The sequence below is a fragment of the Vombatus ursinus genome, unplaced genomic scaffold (genome assembly GCF_900497805.2).
Source record: "Vombatus ursinus unplaced genomic scaffold, bare-nosed wombat genome assembly UNPS02014770.1, whole genome shotgun sequence".
NCBI lineage: Eukaryota > Metazoa > Chordata > Mammalia > Diprotodontia > Vombatidae > Vombatus > Vombatus ursinus.
The window spans coordinates 35,100,626-35,126,452 of NW_020954548.1; the positions used below are offsets into that span (position 1 = coordinate 35,100,626).

General features: G+C 36.1%; 1 protein-coding gene across 7 annotated transcripts in view; it reads left to right on the plus strand.

The window, feature by feature from the left end:
* Positions 1–25,827, plus strand: part of UNKL (unk like zinc finger) — a 118,581-nt gene that overhangs the window by 86,844 nt on the left and 5,910 nt on the right. For 5 of the 7 annotated variants that reach the window (XR_003569158.1, XM_027863235.1, XM_027863239.1 and 2 more), the window contains one exon: positions 17,883–17,975. The exons of 1 other annotated variant lie outside the window; for it this stretch is intronic. Coding sequence is in view for 5 of the 6 variants with exons in the window: in XM_027863235.1 (XP_027719036.1) it covers positions 17,883–17,975 (93 nt within the window). In the remaining variant the exon portion in view is untranslated. The remainder of the gene's footprint in view (positions 1–17,882; positions 17,976–25,827) is intronic. One more of the 7 variants, XM_027863237.1, reaches the window with a different exon arrangement.

Sequence of the window (25,827 nt, forward strand, 5' to 3'; positions counted from 1 at the left end):
ATTAGCTTAATAAGATGGTAAGTCTGAAGAAAACATTTTAGATACCAAAGTAACAAAGCAATGTTTAAATAGCTTTGGGTCTGTATGAAACCTTTTTCAATTTTATTTAGAGGCAAAAGTCAAACTGTAAGAAATCCCTTATTTTAAAAATAAGCTATTAATTTGTCCCTAATAAGTAGTTGCCTAATTACTGTGGTGCCATGAACAGAATTGATCTAGACTAGGCAGCCCTAAGGTTTTGTTCCTTTCTGCTGCCATGACAGCATTTACGTTAACCGACAAAGGTCTTGCTCCTTGCTTGTCAGAATTACGTTGTCGGTTGTTTAAAGCAGTACTTAGCTTGGGTGTATTAGTGCTGTGGAGACAAAGGGCCACATGTGTACTGTTTAAGGTTAGTAAATTTCTGGGGGAATAAGACACTGTACTTACTTATAGGGTTTTGGGACTAGGTATAGCACAGTTCCAGATTGACCGCTGATACGCATAGTTTTGTTCGTAGGCTAAAAAAAAAAATCTTATAGTTAATATATTTTAAGTAGGTAAATGCTTCTTCCTCCCCATAAGGTGTTAGAGATTGGAGCTCTTCTCCCTCTTGTGTTGATTCAGAAGTTAGTCTTTAAAAAAAAAAAAGTGTCTATTTCAGGCGATTATGAACTCTTAGACAATTTAAACAAGTTTGAATAGCCAAGTTGTTAACATTTGACAAACTCTGATGACCAATGTTTAGCATTAAGGCTTGAAGTTTGTATCCATGTTATGTAATGATATGAAAGGTTTCAATGAGGCTGACTTGGATATGAAGTGCTTGGAATACAACTTGATAAATTGCAACTTCGTTTTCATTTATAAGCTTATTTATCTAACGAGAGCAGAATATAAATGTTTGTGTTCTTTATGCACCTGCTCATCAGTACCATTCTTTTCTCCCTTCAGATATTGTCAGCTTCACCTGTTTCTGTTGAGTCTGTGTCCTCCAGAGTGTCCCACTGTCCCCCATGGATTACAATGGGATTTAGGGTTGTTTGAAGAGCCAGCCATGCACCTCCAGGCAACAGTGTGTGCCAGCTGCATTACTCAGCACTTCCTGGCTGGTTTTCATTAATGTTGAAAAGGGTTTCCTGGTTCTTTTTTAAGATTTTTATAGTTTTGATGTCATTTTGACTCCTGAGACTTTCTCTTAGGCATGGTTTCATCTGTTCTTAAAATTAAAAAATGTTTTTAAAATTGAGCAGACCTACAGTTTACATTTAATAAAATATTTGAGACAATTTGGGTTCTGGCCATAAAAAAATGAAACCTCATAAAAATTCAGTTCAGTTCAATAGGAATTCATTAATTGTCTATGGTGTACTAGGAAGTATTCAGGGCACTAAGGACAAACATACAATAATGGAAACAGCCCCTGTCCCCAAGAAGCTCGAGTTCTACTAGTAGAGAAGCAACACGAACAAAGAAATGTAAATTTAAGGTATGCATGTAAAGTAATTTGGGGGAGAAATGTTCCCTTAACAGTTAGCCATATCTAAGAAGGTCCAGAAGGTCCTTTTTTAGGATGTGATACTTGAGCTGAGCCTCGACAGAAGCTAGGGATTCTAAGAGGTGGAAGGAAGGGAAGGAGTGAGGGAAATAGGGAAGGATTAAAAACTAAACAATATGAATGAGGAGAATGACACCTTCTAGGATAAGTAGTAAATTGAACATTTCCAAATTAGGATTCGTTTTGCTTAGTTAGACCTGGTACATTGTATCTTCCATGCCAGTGGGCCAGTAGTTCCTCAGCAGTCCTGTGATTTATCTAAGAAAGTATATGCATTTCCTGGAGTGATGAATCTAGAATGAGTAGGCTTATTCTGCTCATAGTAAGATGCTTTCCTCAGCTATGGCAATTCAGTTTCCTCTGGGGGTAAAATGTAAGAATTGGTCATTTGGGTGTGGGAGTTCTAATTTAATGTGCTTCTGAAAGTCTCTCCCCTGTCCAGGATGACTTCCAGATAACCCAATGAACTTCAGAGGGAATACTGGATGATCTATCTAGCTTAGGTTAAATGAAAAGATTCAGAGATTGCTACCCTGAGTAATTTTAAGATAAAACAAACTGTTTATTCAGTTTGTCTACTGAAAGATAAACGGAAGCATAAAATTTTCATCACCCATATTTATTAAATGGCCAACATTTTTGGAAAAGTGTTATACCTAGAAGAAACAGTCAAGACCCAGATCTTTTAAAGTTTTCTTGATGCTTTTTTCTTTCCTACACTACTGCCATTTCCCAGTGACTCCTCTGCCCCTCACCAATAGAACGCTACCTTCTAACAAAGAAGTACAGCTAAGTAAAACAAACTGAAATGTTGAGCTTTCTATTTTAAAAGATTTGTGCACATTCTTTCTGCTGTCACTTCTTGGATTTTTGTGTACTGATTTAATGAATGTCATAGATAAAGCAAATAATTATAAAGCATTTAACCGCTAGCAGTGAGTAAAATGTATATGATTAGCCTTTCCCTGGCCAGGAGCCTGGTGAGTTGAAACAAATTCAAGGCACTAACACATGTCTCATTGCCAGGTTTTACTTCCTGTTCCAGTTCCTTTTATAACTCCAGAGTTTTCATTAATTCCTTATTCAGCTTGACTCATAGACCAACCATCAGATGAGATTCATTATTACAGTGGAGTCTAAATAAGAAATTGGAATGATAAGCAATCCAAACTGGAGGCTGCACAATGCAAAGTAAATGTCTTAGCTTGGGAAGTTGGACAAATAGTATCTGCTTGTACACAAGAAAACATGAATTTGTGTGCATCTATTTCAGAAGCTAGTGTTGCTGTGCTGTTCAGTCGCAGCTAAAAACCAAATGAAGACCTTAAATTTCTTCCTTTATTGTCATCTGTTAGAGGAACTTCTTGATCCGCCGCTGTGACCATGCCTCGATGGGTAGATGAGGTCAACAGACCTGGTTCCAGTATGACTTTCTTATGTTCTTGAAATGTTTAGTCAGAACTTAGCCAGGCTGTTGCAGCAGGCCAGCATTTCCTGTTCCTACCTGCCAGACCTCAATGACTGTGTTATATACACAAAATTAGTCTTTTACTTTTTACCTGAAGACATTGTTCTGTCCACTTTGATTATGATTTCTATGTTCTCCTTCTGTTTTAAGCTGATCATGTAGCAATTACATTGGTAACCTTTTGATTTTCTACCATTAAATGAACAGCCCTGTGAAATGGTGGTCATAGCTTCAATCTTGATTACTGTATTTCATTGCTACTCAATCTAGCTTGCCTTTTGCTATCAAGTTAAATATACAAGTGTCTCTAAAGCTGTTGATTAAAAAGGTTAAAATGATTATTTGACACTTTTGATCTGTTTTATATGCTAGCCTATATCATTGTGTTTTAAGGGCATCTTTAGAAGTATGAAGTATTTAGGCAAAAATCAAAGCAACATAGTCACATTTAATATTAGCTTATCTTTTTTTGTTTGTTTGTTTGTTTTTGTTTTTTTTTTTTTAGGCAATTGGAGTTAAGTGACTTGCCCAGGGTCACACAGCTAGTAAGTGTCAAGTGTTTGGTCTGAGGTTGGATTTGAACTCAGGTCCTCCTAACCTCAGGGCCGGTGCTCTATCCACAGCGCCACCTAGCTGTCCCCTAGCTTATCTTTATTATCCAGTCTAGATTTAACCATTCAATTATGAATTGTTTAAGTAGAACAAAATCTAATTTTTCCTTATTTACTAAAGTATTTGAAAATATCTAAACAGCCTTGTTGAATCACCAAATATGAAATATGTCAAAGTTCCCTACTCCAAAAAAAGAAACAAAGGCAAAACTCATACATTCAAAGAATTTATCAGAGTCAGTGGAAACTAGGAAGTTGAAAAGTAGACTGTAGTTTAGCATTATCAGGAAATAAGTTTGAAAAATAAATTCTTAGAAAACTGAAAAATTTTTATATTTTCTCCTCTGAAAAGATGAACTGTGTATGACTCATCATTTTAACAGCATTTGAAAAGCATGTAAATAGATAGTTGTAACAGACCACAACATATTCTAGGATACCTGAAAAACAAGACAAAAATAGAAATGTTACCTACCCTCTTGGAATTCAGTCAATCAGCAGATACTTACTGAGTATCTATTCAGTTTGTAACTCTAGTATGGTCTTTCTCTCCCTCTCATTCTGTCTTTTCTTTCCCTCTCTAATTCTGTCTTCTCCCTCTATCTTATTCTTTCTCTCATTTTCTTTTTTCTCCTCATTCTGTCATAGATCTAGTAAATCTAGACTGGATAATAAAGATAAGCTAATATTAAATATGACCATGTTGCTTTGACTCCTGCCTAAATACTTCACCCTTCTAAAGGTTCAGTTTGTGACGTTGTTTTAGGTGGTATGGGAAATAAAGATGAGCATTTCCTCATCTGTGAATGGAAGGGTTGGACCAGTTGGCCTCTGAAGTCATTCCCGACACGCAGTCTGTGATCCTGTGAATATGGTCTGTATCTTCAGAGGGCTTGCTCACACAGTCTGTTTAGGAGAATAAAACTCACGCATAGGGAATAAGATGAGTAACTAGAAGATGTCAGAGAAGTTCATTAAATGGTACAAATTATCGTTGCTGTAGGAGTTCAGAGGAACTGAATAAATGCTTGTTGATTGACGGGAAGATAAATAACTACTGAAATAGTTAAGGAAGACTTCTGAAAGAGATGGAACTTGAAGAACTAGCAGAATTTAGTCAGAGAATATTCCAGGTGATGGGAACATCGTCAGCAACTCTTCCTGGGACAGTGAGAATACTGGCCTTTCTGTAATAGAATACTCTGCAGGATATTGAGAGCAAAGTAAAAACCCAAGTGAAACTAATTTGTGGAGATCAGTAAATGCCAGGTGGAGGAATGTAAGACTGTAGTGAGTGCTAAGTAGTGAGGGGTTACTATAGTTTCTTAAGTAGGAGAGTTACACAGTGAAAACTATGTTTAAGGAAGGTTTGTCTAGTGTTGGCATACAGGATGGATTGGAAAGAGAAGAGAGTGATATAGGGTGGCATTCTTAGAAGTTGTATTATTAATCCAGGTACAAAGTTATGAGACCTGAACACGAGTGACAGCAGTAGGAATGGAGAGAAAGGAACATGCAGGAAATAATATGAAAGAAAAATTGCTAGAACTCTAAGATTGGTATTAGAGGAAGGCAAAGAGGGATGAGTCAGGGATGATGTATACTTACCTAGCTTATGCGATTGGGACGATGGTAGTGCCAGTAACAGAGATGGGTTATTGAGAGCTGATTTGGCAGAAAGATAACTTCAAAGTGTACGGTTTGAATTCACAATAGAACATTCAAGTATCAGTATCCAATAATATTATTGTAAATATGAGACTGGAATTTGAATTCATGAGTACCTGCTGTGTGTAGCATGCTATACTAGACACTATGGATAAAGACAAAAATGAAATAGTCTCTTCCCTCAGGCAACTTCTCGTGAGATGATAAAGCATCTATACAGATAAATTAATATAAATTAATGAAGGGAGGAAAGGAAGGAGAGGGAGAGAGAATAAGAGGGGGGAGATGACAGAAAAGACAGAATGAGGAGAAAAAAGAGAATAAGAGAAAGAATGAGATAGAGGGAGAAGACAGAGAGAAAAGAGATGGAAAGATAAGAGAATGAGAGGGAGAGACCATGTGCTTCTTGTCAGTCTAGTGAAATGCCATTTTCAGAAAATTCTTCTGTTAATGATTGTGTAAGATAATAACACTGCATTCTAATGGACTCTCTTTTAAAAGTATTCTATTTAGCAAATATTAAGTACAGTTCTCTCTGTTATAAGCAGGTAATGATTAGCTGTATGCTGAGTATTTTTTAGGTATCACCTGGCTGGAATCTTTGGTTGATAATCTAGTCATTTTCTCTTCTGCAGTAGTCTTCTGACCTTGGTGGTTACCTACTGTCCTTTATTCTTGTTTCCCTCTACAAGTCATGATGTAATAGTTCATCATGCCATGGAAGTGATCCTGGGTTTTTAAAGGCAAACACAGCTTCTGGAAGGTATTGGAAAGTTGGAAACACTTTTGAGTATAGCCTGCTAACAGATTGTATTGTCCAAAAAACAGCCTAGCTAAGTATGAAGAAGATCATTATCAGAATGTTGGCCACCAGGATGTTGAATGATTTTTGGTTAGTGGCCTATGAAATAAAATAGCCCTTCATTCTGCATTGATGGTGACAAAGTGGCAGAAAAAAGACACAAGGATATTGAGTGACAATTTTTAGACTGTCTAAAAACCGCTTATTTTGGTATGCTTACTATTCATTTATTCAGCAATCATTTATTAAAAATAATTGTGTTTTAGCCATTGCACTACGTACTGGTGATTTAAAAAAAAATTTTTTTTAAAGTCCCTGCCCTTGAGGAACTTAAATTGTTTTATGCTTTTTGAATTGCTATCTCTTATTTTTACATCACCTCCATCTCTCAGTATGTTTGTTCTCTACCCAGACAGCCATCCTTTTTGACAAAGAATAAAAAGAGGAAAACAAAATTCAGTGAAACTAACCACAACAAATTTCACTGTGGTCCTCACCTACAGAGCCCATCCTCTACAAAGATAGGAGGAAATGTCTTTGTTTTCTTTCTTCTTTCCTTTCTTTCAATTGGGGTTAAGTGACTTGCCCAGGGTCACACAGCTAGTAAGTGTTAGAGGCTGGGTTTGAATTCACGTCCTCTTGGCTCTAGGACTGGTGTTCTATCCACTGTGCCACCTAGCTGCCCCTATATATCTTCTTTCATACCAGGAGTGTCATTATAATTACACAGCATTCAATTTTGATTTTTAAATTGTTTTTGTCCATTTATATTGTAGTCCTTGTGTACATTGTTTTCCTGGTTCTATTTCATTTGGCATGACTTCATATAAATTTTTTTCCTTTTTTGTCTGTATTCTTCATATTCATTGTTTCTTCCAGTGTAGTAAACCATTATTCATGTATCACTATTTTTTAACCATCCCCCAGCCACTGGGCATCTACTTTAGTTTTTTGGCCACTACTAAAAGTACTACTATAAATATTTTGGAATATGTGAGAACTTTCTCTCTTTGACCTCCTTGGGATATATACCTAGCAATTGAATAGCTCGGTAAAAGGATGTAGACATTTTAGTCACTTTCTTTTTTTTTTCCTTTTTTTTCTGGTGAGGTAGTTGGGGTGAAGTGACTTGCCTAGGGTCACACAGCTAGTGTCAAATGTCTGAATCCAGATTTGAACTCACGTCCTCCTGACTCAAGGGCCAGTGCTCTATCCACTGCGCCATCTAGCTGCCTCTTTAGTCACTCTCTTAGCGTAGTTTCCAGTTGTTTTCTAGAATAGTAGGAGCATTTTGCCAGCTTCACCAACAGTGGATTAGTGCTTCTCTCTTTCCTAAGTCCTTCTAACATAAACTATTTTCATCTCATGTCATTTTTGTTAATTTGATCTTTGTAAGGTAAAATATGAATTCTTTTTATTTTATTTCCCTCATTTGAAACAAAGGAATATACTCTATACTAAATATGAGGGTTTTAGAGGATTTCAAACTTAATTTACATCATTAGTGTGGTGTGGCAGCCCAAAAAAAACCAATGTTGTCTTCAGTAGCTTTAAGCTGAACGGTGCCTAGAGGAGGGCAGCCAGGATGGCAAAGGGCCTTACATCCATGGTGTATGAGGGATTTGCCTAAATTTAGACTGGAGAAGTAATATCCTTCTTTAGATATTTGAATGGTTGTCAGGTGGGAAAAGAATTAAATATGATCTTTTTCCGCCTAGTTCTGTACTCTGGGGTCAATGGATGGTAGTTGTGAAGAGGCAGATAGATACAGGCCTGAAGTCAGGAAAAACTTCCTAACAATCAGAGCTATCCATAAATGGACGAGGCTGCCTCGAGAAAGGAGTTCTTTCATTGGAAGCCTTTAAGCACAGGTTGAGTGACTGCTTCAGAGGCCTGTTATAAAAATTCCTTTTGATGTGTGGATTGGGCTCGCTGACTGCTAAGATCCTTTCTAACTCTAAAATTCAGTGATTGTGGGGAAGTTTCTGGAATGTGGACACTTGGGAGGATGGATATCTCAGTTTGTGACCCCATAAACATGCTCCTTTATGTTTCTAGAGAAGCTTTTTTGTGGCTTAAGTCTTCTTGTTCGTAACATTCATGGGTTTCCCAACCATAAGCTTTCCCTCCAGCATGGATCTCTGGTGGAAGCCTTTATCACGTCACTTATGCATTTGAGATTATTTAAAAAAATTTTTTTTATTAATTCATTTTGATTTACCAACAATCACTTCCATAAGCTTTTGAGTTTTAAATTTTTATCCCCCTTCCTCCCCAATCTGATATAGCCTATACATATACATTCCTATTAAATGTATTTTCCCATTAGTCATGTTGTAAGGGAGAATGAGAACCAGTAAGAGGAACCACAAGAACGAGAAAACAAAACAAAACAAAACAGAAGATTCAGATTGGAAAGATGGAAAGACTACATCTACATGAATTTTGTGATGGAAAGCTAAGGATTACCTTCTATTGAAGACTTTCCCTCATATATTACTTTCATCTAGTTCTTCTTCACTGATATTTAGTAAATTGTAAACTTTGTCAGAAAGCCTTATAACAACATACATTACATTCAAAGACTATATACATTTCAGTATGGATGATCTGATACTAATTAAATCATATATTCAGTTCAGAGACCTTTCCATTTTAAAAATTTCTTTTCTAAAATTTCTTTCCAGTATGAATTGTATGTTCAAAAAGTTCTCATGTCTAGGGAAAAGTAAAATTTCTCACATTTACTTTCATGAGGCGTCTGGTATGAATTCTCGAGTGTACCAAGTTTGCTGGTTGAAGAGCTTTGCACATTGATTATTGTAACAAAATCTTTGCCCAAATACCAACCATTAAATATAGCCCTGGAAGAATTAAGCTACATCTGTCTTGACATTCTTACTGTAAATGAAACTAGAAGACATAAAGCAGTTGTAACTAAAGTGAAAAGACGACCCATCGTTTCTCCTCAGAGAGATGAATTAAGGAGTTGGGTTTGTTGCATGCCCAGAGTTAGCAAAGATATTTCATAGGGCATTTGGTTAGTTCTCCTTGTAGTGCTTGTGATAAGCAAAAGCAAACAGACCACCATTAAGGTAATTGCAGCTTATGTCGCAACATTCGTCAACAATTAATAAAGCAGTAGGGGAAAGTCTGTGAGGAACTTGATAAGATTCTCCAATCTGAGTTAACACGTATCTTGATAATGATTTCAATACAAAATGGGCATAGGAGAGGTCAGGAAAACTTACATGGGAAAATATGATTTGGGATGAAGAAATAAAGGGGCTTGTTGACCATTCAGAAGCTACATTTTTATACATCAAGAAGGCTTTCCTGGAGAAGAGGTTGAAGGCACTGAATATGACAGGAACCAAATTACATAGTTTAAAAAAAATGAAATTGACTATAACTTGGCACCCTGAAAATGTGCCTGACTGGTTACAGATATAATAGTCATTTCAGAACTGGTCATGTACAGTTAATTCAGCTGGTTAGAGTGGAAGATGAATTTATTCCCAAATTAGAAGAAAAGATAAAATGGGAGCACACTGTGTAGGATTGATTATAGGAGCTCCGATTCTAGTTGTTTAAATAAACTGTAGACTCTGAAAAAGTAGAAATGGACAAAAATAGACATTGATTATTACTAAATGGTAGAGAAATATTACTTTTTTTTTCTTTTGTGAGGCAATCGGGGTTAAGTGACTTGCCCAGGGTCACACAGCTAATGAATATCATGTGTCTGAGGCCAGATTTGAACTCAGGTCCTCCTGACCCCAGGGCCTGTGCTCTATCCACTATACCATCTAGCTGCCCCAGAGAAATATTGATGCAAATAGTCACCATAGTGAAAAGGCCAGTAGAACTCTGTAATTGCCTCAGCCATAAAACACTTAATCCCCCCTAGGGAAGCATTGAATATAGAGTGTCCCAAAAATCTTAGTATAGTTTTAAGCCTTAATAATTTCAGAAGTATAAAAACTACAAACTTCTAAAAAAGAGCATATTAAAATTTTTTTAAGTACTGATTTTTGAAATTAAAATTTGGCATAGCCGTTTTCTTGTGTTCTGCATTGCTGTGGTCATTTTTGAACTTCATAAAAACTTTCATCAACTGCTGCTGTGAGTTAAAGGAATTCCTTTGTTAGCCTTAAGATCATCCAGAGAATGAGGTTTCATCCATAACAGTTATGACCCCAGTGATATGACCCCACAAGGAAAAGTTTGATGGAGATTGATCAGGTGACCAAGATGGCCAAGCAAGAGGACCTCCTCTCCCATCCACTGGTTTGAGAAAGTGGCATCTAGAACTGTGCAGTTATTGCACACACCCTTTGTGGTGACAGAGTGCCTCTGCTTGTTAAAATTTAAAATTTATTATTCAAATTTCACAAAACTAAATAAGTTTAAAAGAAATTCAAATAGTTAAACTTTCAAATAATGTTTTTTTTAAGTTTGTAGCAATTATATTTCTGAAGTTATTGAAAATTAAGTATGCACTAAGACTTTTGGGACATCCTGTTCAAGCTCATTTGTAAAATGTTACAGAAGTGGATGGCAAAAGTATATGAACAGTCTACTTGAAGTGTCTGTGATTTTTGTTGGAGTGGGTAAGCCAACTCGCCTAAATCACCAACCCACTCTGCTTCTTAAAAGACATTTTTTATGAATAGCCAAAAAGTCATCACTCTGGCCATATTGGTGTGAAGCCTTCAAAAATAACAGTTGGGAAAAAAAAAATAGATGAGGAGAGAACATGTTGACAGAGAGCTTCATGTGAGTTGTTCAAACAGACCATTCTGAGAGAATCTGTAGACGAAACTGAAGGGAGGACTGTACCTACAAAATGGAGTAGGCTTGCTATTATTTTTTTAAATGATCTATTTTCATCAATTTTAAATCATGACAATTGGCTTCTGTCACTTCAGTACCCAGTGTGCTTGGCAGCACTGTTGTATAATGGAAAGAACAGATTCAGGTTACCTTAAAATTCTGGCTTTAGTACTTAGCTATACAAACATGGTTAGTTCACTTAATTTCTCTCAGTTGTTGTTTTTATCTGCAAAAGAGAATAATAATATTTATATTACCTATCTCATAGGGTTGTGAACATTAAAACTCGTATAATTTTAAGTGGTGGTTATTATTGCCATTAGTATCAATTATACTCAAATGTTTAAATGAATCCATGATTTCAGCCTTATGAATATTCCCTCTGGTGAGGTAATTGTAACTCATCCTTGCCTGCCCATCTTTTGCCATTTTTGTCCATGTCTTCCCATGTTTTTACCACAGGGAGAATCCACCCAATGTTCTGGGAGACTTCCTCATTTTCTTTAACATCATTCAGAGCACATGTCCATCTACTACTCATCGTTCACTCTGGTTATATGACTAGCTGATCTACTTGTTTGTCCGTGCATCTTGATGATACCTTTTACTCCTCTACTGTGTAGTTCCTTGTTTGTAATGTGTTGCTACCTACTCACTCCCATTATGCACCTTTCTCTCGCTCTCTGGATGATACACATTTTTCATTCTTCAGAGACTAGTATTTTACTAGTAGCCATAAACAACCCATTCTGGAAGAATGTTAATATTAAAACGAGGAGCCTTTGCTTCAGGAAGAAGTTTGATGTCATTAAAAGAACTTTTTAACTTTCTGAAGTTCAGCCCACTCAAATATTCCATTTTGAGCTTGACTCTTCCATTTACTGCGTCTGTCCGTTCTGTCTATATCTTTACATATACATATATAAACACATGTACACAGGCATACTAAAACGAGCCCTTTCTTTGGGTTGTTTATCAAACTTCATCTCCTGGTCTGGGTAATAGGCATTCTTTATTCAATTTGTTTTTTCTTTGTGAACAATTAGGGCAAATTCTTTTGACTGATTCTATATATCATTCAGAAGGCACTACAGGAGGCCTGCACAACCTGTAGTCCACTGGCAGCTTGTCTGCCAGTGGCTTTCCTGCAGCCCTCAAAAAATGTAGAGGACAGCATCCTTTGTATGTAGAAAAATCTTTTGGCATGCTGCAAGTGGTCTATAGGCCATAAGCAGCCCGAGGGCCACAGATTGTGCAGGCCTGCTTTACAGTGTTTTAAAGCTTAATGAAATCAACACAGTATCATCTCCAAACACCATTTTGAGGATTTTATATTATTGCTAATATATAAGGAAGTTGCCAGGGATATTTAACAAGATGAAGGCCTGACAAAATATATATGGAAGTAATATGCGATGAAGACAACACCATTTTAAAGACATGGAAGGACTGATTGTCAAAACATTTGAGAGGAAGACATATATCAAAATTATGTAGACAGTGAAAAATGTGACTATATGTAACTTTGACATCAAATTAGGTATAAAAAGAAAAAAGAAGAGAAGCTTAAATTGTTCTCTATTGACATTGAAGATGTCCTGAGTAAAGTCAAGTCAAAGGGAGGATCACCTGTTAGTGATGAGGTTCTCCACAGGCTTCTGTTCACAGACTATATGGTACCCCAAAACACTACAAAGTTTCTTCAGTAAAATTCGTAGCAATGCCAAAGAATTGCTATATCCATCCACACTAGGAAGTGGATGAAAAATGCGTATTGCTCTGACAGTAACTTAACTTTCAACAAGTGCTACCAATGGATGACAAGTCCAGAAATGAGTTGGATGAGATCAGAGTAAAAGACATTTAAGAAATTTCAGAGTGCTTGCTTATGATTCCAGGAAGCTCCCTTTTCACAAAATTAGTATATGATAGCAGATGATTGAACATCAAAATTGTAAGTAACCTGAAATGTACATAGTAGGCAAAAGTTAGTTTTAGCATATCATCAATTATAACATCCATGTGAGGAATGGCATAAAAGATTTGATTGAGATTATATGTGAAAAGGGAATTAAACTACTAATAGTTTACTACTAGTTAATTAAACTACTAATACTTTTGGTGGATGTCTGAATTGGTCCAGCCATTCTGGAAAGTAATTTGCAGCTGTACTCAAAAGTCACAAAACTGTGTATAACTTTTGGCCCAGGAATAATAGGTTTATATCCCACAGAGATCAAGTAAAAAGGGAAAGGATTCACCATACAAAATTATAGTAGCAATTTTTTGTGGCAAAGAACTGGAAACTAAGGGAGTACCTATCAGTTAGAGAATGCCTGAACATTTGTTTTACGGGGGAGGCAGCGAGGAAGTTGGAGTTAAGTGACTTGCCCAGGGTCACACAGCTAGTAAGTGTCAAGTGTCTGAGGCCAGGTTTGAACTTGGGTCCTCCTGACTCCAGGGCTGGTGCTCTATCCACTGTACCACCTAGCTGCCCAGTGGTGAATCTTTTTTTATATATATACACATTTATTTTTTTAAACAAGCGACATGGAATTCATGGTTTCACATATAGGCGTCTTGGTATGTTCTACTTTGTTTGTGGAAATGCTCCCTTTTTGGTGTAAAGTTCAGAATAAGAAAAAAAAAGATAAAAAGAGGTAGACTGACCTTTAATGAGAATAAGAAACAATAAATGGACATCCTGAGTGTTACATTGGTAACTTTAAGATATTGAAAGAATCATGGGACTCCCTAGAGCGAGATGGGTGGAATCTTTATTTGGAATGCTTATGAGCATTCATAGATTAGGGTAGCATAGATGAAAAGGCATGAAAGGTTAGTGTGCTTCATTGATGGAACAGATACTCACACTGATAAAACAAACCCATTAAATATTTTTGTTACAGTTTTGATAAGTGGAAGTTGTATTTAAAAATCATACCATTATGTTCTGCTAATCTGAATTCTATCCTATTCTTTGAAATTCAGTTTAAGACTTGCCTTCTACATGAAAAATCTCATCTCCCAGTCTTAATATAAATATATTCTTAATATAGGACAATATTCTGTCTTTTGTTGTCTGTTACTTTATATAATTTTCATATAGTGTTTTAAGATTTAAAATTAATTTATAGTAATATTAATGACTAACATATAGCCCTTGAAGATTGCAAGATACTTCATTTATTTTCTTATTTGAGTCTCACCACAGTACTGTGAGGTAAATGCTATAGCTGTTATCCTCATTTTTTTTTTTAAATTTTGGAGGTAATGGGGGTTAAGTGACTTGCCCAGGGTCACACAGCTAAGGCACTAAGTAAGACAAGTAAGTGTCTGAGGCTGGATTTGAACTCAGGTCCTCCTGACTCCAGGGCCCGTGCTCTATCCACTGCACCACCTAGGTGCTCCCGTTATGCTCATTTTGCAGATGAGGAATTTGAGGCTGAGATTGGCCAGTAGTCACATAGCTTATAAATTTCAAAGACAGGATTCTATAGCCCAGGTCCTCTAAATTCTACATTCTATATTCTCTCCACACCACCAGGTAGCCTTTCATATACATTATCTCAGGAAGCATTGTCTCACTTCTTTTGTATTCTTCTTTAGTAATACTAGATACATTATAAGTGTTCAATGCTTATCAAATTGAAGCTAAGATCATGAGAAGATTATTTTTAAAAAATTATTGAGACTAGAAAAAATAACAATTTGTGGACACTAAAGAAAAAATAAAATAAATCCTTAATGTTAAAACCTGGAGGGAAAGCCTTGCCCTGTAATTGAATACTTTTATAGAAGCTGTGTCATGTCCTTCCTATAAGAATACCTTATTTAGACTTGATTATAGAACAGAGTGAGGTAATTTCCTAGCCAGAGACTTCTGGATAAGCTATTTGAAGTCAGTCTTAACATGGAGGACCTTTTTTTTTTTTTTCTTATTTTGACCTTGTTCTCCCCATTCTTTATTCTTACTTTGTTTAGTAATTTTCTCCAGTATAAAAGATTTTAAGGGATTGAAAAAAATGGATAACGGTATATGTGTCATGGTCAATCCATACTACATTTACAGAAAAGATGTGTCTCTGTTTTAATCTTCTGGTTTTCTGTCAAACTAATAAACATTGTCATAAGCCATTCCAAACTAATTGTCAAAAAAAAAAAGTCTAGTAAAATAATTAGCCTCTGTCTTTGAGGAAAAATTGGAGCAGGAGATTAGAAACTATCAAGAGTGAGCTGACTCAGGGATGTGATGTGCTATAAATAATGACAATTGTGGAGGCATCTTCTCTGGAGATGATTAGGAAAAGAGGAGGAAAGGGGACATTTCTTATTCTGGTTTGGTTTGAATACCATCTTGTAGAAAAAATGCTCTATGCTTTCTCAGGGTCTGTTCTAGCCATGTGATTTTAATAGATAATTTGAAAGTACTTTATTTCCAAATGTTATGTCTAGACCAGGAGTTTTTAAACTGGAATCCATGTACTTGTCTTTTAAACATTTTGAAAACTATATTTTAACATAGTTGGTTTCCTTTATAATCTTATGCATTTTATTTTATGGATTTAAAAGCATTATTTTGTAAAGAGCTCCATAAGGTTCACAGTGCCAGAGAGAGCCCATCGCACAAAATAAGGATTAAGAATCCCTGCTCTAGGGGGAACAACCCATTCCTTAGGTTAGGAATATTGTTATCTTCCTCCAGTTTTATTTCCTAGCCCAGGAAAAATAGATGTCATTGTCACTTTACGGGGTGGATATTCTGAGGTAACTAAAAGTAGGAAATCTGTAATTCTGCTCTGTAAAGTCTCATTAACATATATGGTAAAATAAAATCAGAGATGTTTTCCACAGAAAATAAAACATCTTCTAGTAGACTGAGTTGGACATTTTTGGTCAGGAAAGGGTAACCAGCCAAAGCAATGCTAGAAGCTGTGGTAGTATGTGCTTTTGTAGTACTTTGAGTATTTCCCTGCTCCCTTTCTCTCCTTATATATTGGACTAACCCTATAATTGTACACCCACAGATTCTAAGATTTTACTTTGCTCTTTTGGGGAATTTACAACATCTAAAAGACCAGGCTATAATGTTCCACTTTGTACCAGTATCTGCAGTCTGAATTATTTTATGTCCATGGCTGCACCAAACAATATTGGTTCTAGCTTGCTCAATTTTTAAGTAGAAAATTTTGTAAAACAGTTTTTTAAAAATTGATTTTTTTAAAAAAATCATCTTTTATTTCAGAATGTCTCTCTCGCCTATCCCATATGCAACAAGCCATTACATAGGCTGTTAACATAGCCATTACATATCCAGCAAGCTGTAACAAGGAATTTTTTTAAAAAGTGGTTCAGGAAAACTGAGCCACCATATCAACTGAATCTCACAGTATAAAAGCAAGTTTGTTTTAAATGGAGAATACCCCAACTCAAGTCTACTGCTAATTACAGGCTTGCTGGCTGGCCAGCCCTTGGATAGATATCGATACTACAAGTGATATAAGAGGATTCCTGGTTCCTGATTGCAGGAATCTTATGGTTTTATTGGGAAAACACAACAGAACTGAATGAGAAACGTAAAGAATCATTTAAGGCTATATGTGATTGTGTTGAATTGTGTAGTATACAGTGCCATTGCTCTAGGAATTCATAGAAAAGCAAAGATCACAGTGAACTTAGAGTAGTCAAAAAAGACTGCTTCATGGAAGGAGGTAGAATGAATCTTGGAGGATGGGAGATCAAGAAGTAAGCATAGGATTTGGGTTGGTGGAAAAGAAGGGATTCTGGGTAAAGGATAAAAGAATGAACAAAAGCACAAAAGTAGGAATGAGCATGATTTTTTGTGGTGAACAGTATAGAGACCATTCTGATTAGAGGGGAAGGTTCATGTTGAAGAGCATAAGGAAATAACACCAGGTGGAGAAACTGAAATTGATGTGGCAGGCAATGGGGGAACTATTTTAGGTTGGAAGACAATAATGTGATAACAAATATTAGAAAGAATATTCTTAGTCTGTGCAGAATGAGTTTAAGTGGAGAGAAGCTAGAGGAGCTAACTATGTTTACTATAATGCAAACTTTGTTGATGGGAGCCCAGAAAACGTTGGTAACCCTGAAAATGGAAAAGGAAGGTGAGAGTTCCAAAGAAGACGTTTTGCAGGAAGAGTTAGTAACAAGATAGCTACATTTCTTTTTAATTTTTTTTGCATGTAAAACAATGTTTGATTTAATTTTTAGGCACTTTCAGGAATCTTTCAGGAATCTTTAAGTTAATGGTTAATAAGGTAGCAATGTTTTAACATTTTTTTTGCATGAGTAACACTACTACTTATTTTTTATGCAGATGTGATGGAAAACACATTAGATTGGAATCATGTACTAGAAATAACGTTTAGTTTTGGAACGCATTAAATGGTCAACATTTCAGCAAATGATGAGAAATGTGAAATGTTAGGTGGATCATATCCTCAGTGAGATGAATATATTTACAAATTTATCATGTTAAGTGCTTGGCTTCACTGCCTTTGTTGGTTGGGGAGAGGAAAATGCTGACTTTCTAATGGAATTGAAAGCTGATTAAAGAAAAATTATGGGCCCGTTTTTACATTGCCTAAGTTCAGTTCTTCAAATGTATTAGATAAGCTGGGTTTTGAGAAGATTTTCTCGAGATCAGTTTAAGGGAGATGCCTTTGAATCAATTATCAAGTAAGTAACAGAGTTTTGTTTTTTTCTTCAAGTTTTCCCATATTCTCTAATTCCATAATTTTTAGATTAATGGCTTCTCACCATCTTAAAAACCTTAAAAACAAGCTTCTATATGGGACACAAGGAGTTTATTTTTGTGTGACATTTGATTGTAGAAAGTAATCTTCCTATAAATCCTTTGAAGAATAGAGTAAACACAGCCTTTTAATAAATGGCTTAGATGTGTTGTAGGTAATGTGATATTTTGTTTAACAGGTTCTGCTTTAGATCTACATTTTAGTGATATAAATGTTGCATCCCTAGATAAAGAACTAGAAGATCAAGAAACCAGTGACCTTGGATTAACAAGTAAGAATTGTTCTTTTTAAGAATTGTTCTTATTGTAGTCTAATGTGATAGGTTTTTCAATGTTATCTTTTTTCCCTCTGGATGGAGCTCTCATCTTTTTTCCCAACATTGATGGGTGATGTATGTTTGATGTGCATGGAAAATCAGATTCTTCCCATCCCCCTCTTTGAACCTCCTTTTTTTTTTCTTCCAGTTATCACATTTTTCTTTACCTTCTACCTCCTCTTCTCCCTTATTTTTCTCAGCATCTTTGCATCTTCTGTACTCTTGCTCCCTCCAGACTTTCTACTCTTCCCTTTTGTTGCATTGTTTCTAACCAAATACTATCATTTTCTTCACTCACTTCTTTAATCACTTGTTGCTGCCCTTCCCATTAAAGGAGTATGGCTGCTTGGGATGTCTAGCCATACTTACGAAGGGCCAAAATTCTAGCTTTTACTGGCACCAGCTGTAAAGGTATATTCCTTCTATTTCAACTTTAGTATGATAGGGCAGCTACGTGGTATGATGAGTAGAGTGCAGGGCCTGGAGTCAGGAAGACCTGAGTTCAAATGTGGCCTTAGTCACTTGGTAGATGTGTGACACTGGGCAAGTCACTTAACCCTGTTTGCTTCAGTTCCTCATCTATAAAATGAGCAGGAGAAGGAAATGTTAAACCACTCCATCATTTTTGCCAGGAAAACTCCCAATGGAATCACAAAGACTAAGATATGACTGAAATGACTCAACAACAAAAACAAAAGTGTTGAGGCACCATGGAGTTTATAATTTCCCTGCAGCTTTTTTCAGGGGGTGGGGGATGGTAAAGTTGGGGGCAAACAGGAATTATGAGAAATGAAAGTCCGTAAAAATTAGTTACAGTCTTTAGACCACATAGAAATAGCAGAAAGTAGACTCTGTTTCATACCCTGTCACAGTCAGCTCTGGTCTCCATTTGATTAAGAAGTCAAGAAGCACATCAAGGAAAGTCACGGAGCTGTAGCCAGAGAGATCTTCATTTTTCTACCAGCAGCAAAGTTACAATGTTCAGAGTATACTGGCCTGTGGGACAGCAACAATTTCCAGAGCCTGTGAAGCATCTGACAAAACCAGCAATTCTGCAAAAAAGTAAAATTTGTCTCCCTAAGCCTTCCAGTTCCTAGAAGAATAGCAACCCCAGGCTTATAGGCTAACCTGGGGATTAAGTTCTGCTCTGTAATTGCAGAATAGAATCTCAGGTCCTTTCTTCTTATCTGATCTTGGCACTCACAAATGCAGGTGTCTTATTAAATCTGGGCCAGTAGATGAGGAAGCTTTGTTTTTCTGTCCAGTTAATAACAGAGTTGACAATAAGGAGAGAAAGAATTTCAGAGTTGAATTGGAAAAAAGAGTAGCCATTTAAGAAGGATGATAAAGGAAAAAAGGGTGAGTTTTTTGTCCTAGATAACAGTCAGTTAAGTGAACTAATTCATATCACTATTATTTTAACATAAATAACTAAAATTCCATAGGTCTTTCAGTTTGACGAGTGATATAATTTGACAACCATTTATTAAGTCCTTACCATGTATAGGCACACTGTGTTAGCTGCCAGGGACACAAACTAAAAATGAGAAAAATAGCCCATACTCTCGAGAGCTTATGTTCTATTGGAGAGTTATAATAATATACACAGATAAGTAAATACAAGGTAGTTTTGAGGAATGAGTAAGCCTTAACAAAGAGAATGATGAAAGACTTTTATTACCATAGGAGATAATACCTGAGTAGAGCCTTGAACAAAACTATGAATTCTTAAAGTTAATGGTGAGGAAGTGAATACATTCTACGCTTGAGGGACAGTGTACAAAGTCACAAAGGTAGGATTCAAATGTTGAGTTTGGCACATAATAAGTAGACCAGATTTGTTTTGAGTATGTAAAGGAGTGTAATCTGGATTCAGTCATAAAAGATTGGCTGGAACCAGCTTATGGAAGACTTTAATTCTAGGCTCAAGAGCTTATATTTCATCCTAGAGGCAGTAAAGAGCCATTCAAGATGATTGAGCAGGAAACGGACATAATTACATCTTTTTTAATCAGTACCAAATTGTTTTGATTGATGGCTGCGTTATAGCAGTTGGAGATTTGGCACTACTATGCCCCCTTCCTTCCCATTTTTTTCATTTATTTCCCTTGAGATTCTTAACCTTTTGTTCCTCTAGCTGAATTGTGTTATTCTACATAGTTCTATAAAGTAACTCTTTGGTAGTTTGATTGTTATGTAAATTATTTTCTGTGGTATTGTCATTTTTATTACTTTGGCACAGTCTCATGATAAACAGTTGATCTCTACAGTTATTTAAATATATCTTTATTTCTGTAAAGACTGTTTTGTAGTCGTACCAAAATAATTTGTATGTGTGTTTTGGTAGGTGAACTCCCAATTATTTTATGTATTCTGTAATTATTTTGAATGGAATTTCTTTTTCTGCTGGGTTTTGTTAATAATATACAGAAAGGCCAGTGGTTTTGTGGGCTTATTTTATATCCCACTGTTTTGTAAAGTTACTATTTCAGTTCATTTTTAGTTGAATCTTTAGGGTTCTCTGAGTAAGCCATCATATAATTTACCAAAAGCCATAATTTTGTTTTCATTTTGCCTATTTTCATCATATCATTTTCCACAATTCCAATCATGTCATTCCTTTTCTTGTCTTACTACCATTGCTAGCACTTCTACAAATATAAATATAAATAATAATCGTGACAATGGACCATCTTGCTTTACTTCTGATCTCACTAGAAAGGTTTCTTCAGCAGCCACTTCTAAAAAGATACTCTTAAGCTTACTGATATTAGCAAATTACAGGATCAGGAAAGGAGTTTTCCCAACAATGGGGGGGGGGGGGCTTGCACAAAATCAATGCAGTTAGAATTAGAAGGGAAAAAATTAACTGAGGGAAATCTTTGTAGCACAGTTCTCTGATAAAGGTGTGATATCCAAGATATACAGGAATTGTATATGTTCAACTATATTATGATTCAAATATATTATGAATTTAAGAATAAGAAAGAGGCAGTTAGGTGATACAGTGACTAGAGTGCTGCACCTTGAGTCAGGAAGACATGAGTTCCATTATAGCCTCGGATACTGAGTGCCTGTGTGACCTTGAGCAAGTCATTTAACATCTGTTTGCCTCAGTTTCCTCAACTGTAAAATGAGGATAGAAGCACTTAACTTCCAGGCTTGTTATGAGCATCAAATAATATTTGTAAAGTACTTAGCACAATGCTTGGAATGTAGTGGGCACTATATAAATGGCTAATTCCCCCCCACACATTTTTCAATAGATAAATGATCAAATCCTACAAATAGATAGGTTCTCAAAAGAAGAAAGACAAGCTATCAACCACTATATGAAAAAAATGCTCCAAATCATTAATTGTAAGAGAAGTACAAATTAAAACAAGTCTGAAGTTTTGTACACAGGTGGGCAAAGCTGACACAATTTTTGAAGGCCTTGTGGGAAGACTGGTACAATAATGCATAGTTGATGGAGCAGTCATTCTGGAATGCAACTTGTATCTGTAACATAAAAGTCACCACATTGTGCATGACCTTTGTCACAGTGGTTTCACTACTAGGCATATACTCTCAAAAAGATCAAAGAAAGAAGGACCCATTTATGCACAGATATTTATAGCAGCACTTTTTTTTTTTGGTAGGAAAAAACTGGAAACTAAGGGGGCACATATTAACTGGGGAATGAATGGCCAAACAAATTATGATCTTTGAATGTAATCAAATATTATTGCACCATAAGAAATTATGAAAGGGATGGATTTAGAGAAATCTGGGAAAAACTGTATGAACCTGTGCAGAGTGAAATAAACAGCACCAGGAAAACAATTTATACAGCACTACAACACTGTAAAGGACTGCAACTCTGGAATATTTAAAAACTATAAACGCAGAGAGCAACATAACTGCAGAAGACCAGTGATGAATCTTGCTTCCCACTTGTTGACAGAGGAGTGATGGGACATACAGACATAGCCATTATATGGATTTATTTGTTACAAAAAAGGTTTTTTTTTTTCTTTTTAAGTAGGAGTAGTAGTAAAGAGGTTCTAGAGAGAAGAAGGAAGTTCTAGAAAAAAACACAAACAGGACAGTTTTGGAACTACTGGATTAAATTTATCGCATATTTTTATGACAGCTAAGAAAGGCAGTGAAATCTTAGTCTGTATTTAGAGAGGCATAGCTTCTAAGAAGCTGCTTGGTTATACCACATCTAGTATTGTGTTCAGTTCTGGGCACTGTATTTAAGGGGGTAAAATTGATAAGCTGAAGAATGTTCAGAAGAGTGTCCAGGCTGATGAAAGAGACTGAGTTCATACTATGTAAGGAACGATCAGTTGAAGAAACTGAGTATGTTTAGCATGAAGAGTGAAGTCTCAAAGAAACATAATGAAAATAGAGTGGCTATCATTTGGAAGAGATATTAGCCTGGTTCTTTTTTGGTTCCAGAAAGCGTGACTAGGAGTAATGTGTGGAAAAGGCAGAGGAAATTTAGGCATGATATGAGGAAGAACCTCCCAGTAATGAATTCTATCCAGAAGTGGGATGAACTGCCTTGGGAGACAGTGGGGTCCCCCTCAGTGGAGTTCTTCAGGAAAAGACTGGATGGCTCCTTGTGCTGGGCACATTGTAGAGGAATTCTTTTCCATGTATATGTTCTAAGAGTCTCTTCCAACTCGGAAATTCAGCGATTCTACAAAATGTCTACTTGAGTTTTCTTACTTTGCTGTCACAGAATATGTGTGTGCTTTCTGATTGAGAGCTTATCCACAAGTTCTTTGTCTTAGACACAACAGATATTTCTTTTGCTACGAATTACCCACTGGGTTTTCTGTTTCTTATATGTGAAGTTATGCTTTTCATCAATTCTTCTACTTTGTTCTATGACCTTTATTTTTCTAGAAGCATGTCAGTTTAATTCAGCAGTTAACATTGTACCTCCCCCACATAATTAAGAACATAAAAAATTCTTTGATTGCTACAACAGAGATAATTTTTACTATCCTCTAATTATTAATAAATACCAAGTAAAGCATAAAACAGGACATGTATGCTTACCAAAGGAGATCACCACTGTCATAGAGGATGGCCAGCACAAAATGCAAAATGATTCTCTATAAATTCTGCAAGTTCTCCTGTTTATGGATGACATTATATTGATTGCATCAAGCCTTAGACCATCACAAAGCCTACTAAATAAAATTCATAGTCATTGAAAAGAGTTCAACTAATTGTCCACTCAAGAAGAACCAGGTAGAAGAAGAATGCCTCTTGTTCAGACTATAATATGCAGTTGGACAACCTGTAGATCTGGCTCTTCAGTACATACATCTTGAATAGAAACTCTATATGAATAATGTTCTAGCATCTTGAATAGGAGGGATAGAGTGGGCTGGATTGCATTTAAGAAATTGCACTGCATTTTCAGTGACCTCAAGCTTTTCCCTAAAACAAAAACTGATCTAAATATTCTTCTGGTAGTGCTTTATGGCTTCAAATGATGGAATACCAAAATCTCTGTTAATTAAAATTGTAAGTCACTTAAAGGGCAAAAGACATGTGCATGGTAAATATAAATAGATTGTAACATTAACAATGATTAGCTAATTATGTGCAAAAATACTGTGAAACGTGTCATTAAAGAGATCTTTGACTGGAAAAGCAGGTAGTTAATCATGTCAGGAGGGTGAGGAATAACAGACAGACAATCCACATGCAGCCTTAGGGTCCACATAATGTCCTTATAATCCCTTGTGCTCTGAGTAGACTTCCTGGAGGGTTTTTAAGAAGACATGAATAAGAAGAGCACTGGCAAGATCCCTGGGTTTGCAGTTAGAGGACCTAATTCCAACCCTGTCTATTCCATTTAGCCTATGTGGACTTGGGCAAGTCAACCTAACCTCTTTGGGCTTCAGTTTCCTCAACTTCAAAATGAAGGGTTAGACTTTAGACTGTATGACCTCAAACATCCTTCCTATCTCTTATTTTTGTTATTTTCAATTCCATGTGTTGAGAAGGTGTGCATAGGTTTCATTCTGATAGCGATTATACTCTTGATGCTATCACAGTTCCATCAGAGTATGTGTAGGCTGGTACTAAGGCAAAAATGAAATTGTCTTTGCCAAGGAGATTCCATTCTGCTGACATCCATCCTGAGGATGTATGTATCTGGATGTATAGTATCCAGATGTATAAACGTCTTTACAGTTGGGAAGGATGTCTTGGGTACTTAGTGGAATTGCCATCCTATATAAAATACAAGCTGGTAGGAGTAGGAGGATGGACAGACATGGTACAGTGGAAATATCATTGAGTTTGGGGGAGTCAGAGAGTTAAGTTTGAATATTGGCTATGCTATTTATCTTTGTAACCCTGGACAAATTACTTAACCTATCTGGATCTCATTTTCCAAATTTGTAAAACGGAAGAGGTTGAACTTAATGGTTTCTTAAGTTCCTTTCAACTGAAGAGTTCCAATATATAGTAGACTAACACACTAGTACCTTCCCTTGAGATCCACAAGCCCAAGGTAAAAAGACTTGGTACCCATAGAGTGCATAGAAAAATTTGCTGTCTTTTTAGATTCTTTATAGGTCAACTAAGTGGTGCAGTGGATAGAGCATCAGGCCTAGAATCAAGAAGACCCAAGTTCAAATATAGCCTTAGACACTTGCTAGCTGTGTAATTCTGGGCAAGTCACTTGACCCTGTTTGCCTCAGCTCTTCATCTGTAAAATGAGCTGGAGAAGGAAATGGCAAACCACTCCAGTATCTTTGCCAAGAAAACCCCAAACAGGGTCACAAAGAGTATAGGACATGGCTGAAAACCACTAAGCAATAACAGAAGATTCTTTGTGTAAGGGAGTGATCTGTATTAATCAGAGTGCATGAACAGTGTTGTTTAATAAAGTTATGTGGTGTGTTACTCCACAATAGAAGAAATGAATTTATTTACTTTAGGGATCTTTTTTTTTTCTTCTTAGAAAGGAAAATTATTCTTAGGTCCTGGATTTAAAACTTTGCTCTGCTTCTTATTGTCTGGATGACCATGGGCAAGTTACTTAACCCCTCCAGATCTCAATTTTCTTATCTGTAAAATAAAGAGATTGGACTAAATTAGGGTTTTTATGTCATGGACCCCTTTGGCAGTCTAGTGAAGCCTATGGACCCCTTCTGAGAGTAGGTTTTTGAATGCATAAAATAAAATACAAAAGATTACAAATAATTCTGTTGAAATAAAGTTAATTCCCTGGTTAAAAATCCCTGGATGAAATCTTTTAAGTCTTATGATGCTATTATTTTCCTCTAATTCTAGAGATAGAATTTTGTTTTGTTTCTTTTTTTCAATGTATTTTCTTTTGTTAAACACCAGACTTCTGATAGGACTCGAATCCAGAAGAATAGTTCTTTCGTTCTGTCTCATGATACTCTCTTCATCTTTCTGCCTTTAGAATAGTATCATCCCTAAATAAGAGGGGACATTCTTTTTCATTTTCTCTTGATTCAAGCCCCTTCAGAAGAATTAAATCCAATGAATGGAAGACTATTTAAAAAGATCTCTTTCGACACCTACTAGTTTCTCTCATTTGTTTCTTCACCAAAATTTCTACAGGCCTCTTTAACATCTTTTTATAGAGGGATTCGATCATTTCTCCATGAAAGTGGGGAAAGGATATAACAATACCTTGCTTCAGGCAGGACCCTTTCTATATACCATTTATTAGAGTATTCTTAGTTATCACACCACTGGAACATCACAGATGGGCAGCCAGGCATGTGCTGTTCTCATTAGAGCAAACCTCAGCATGACC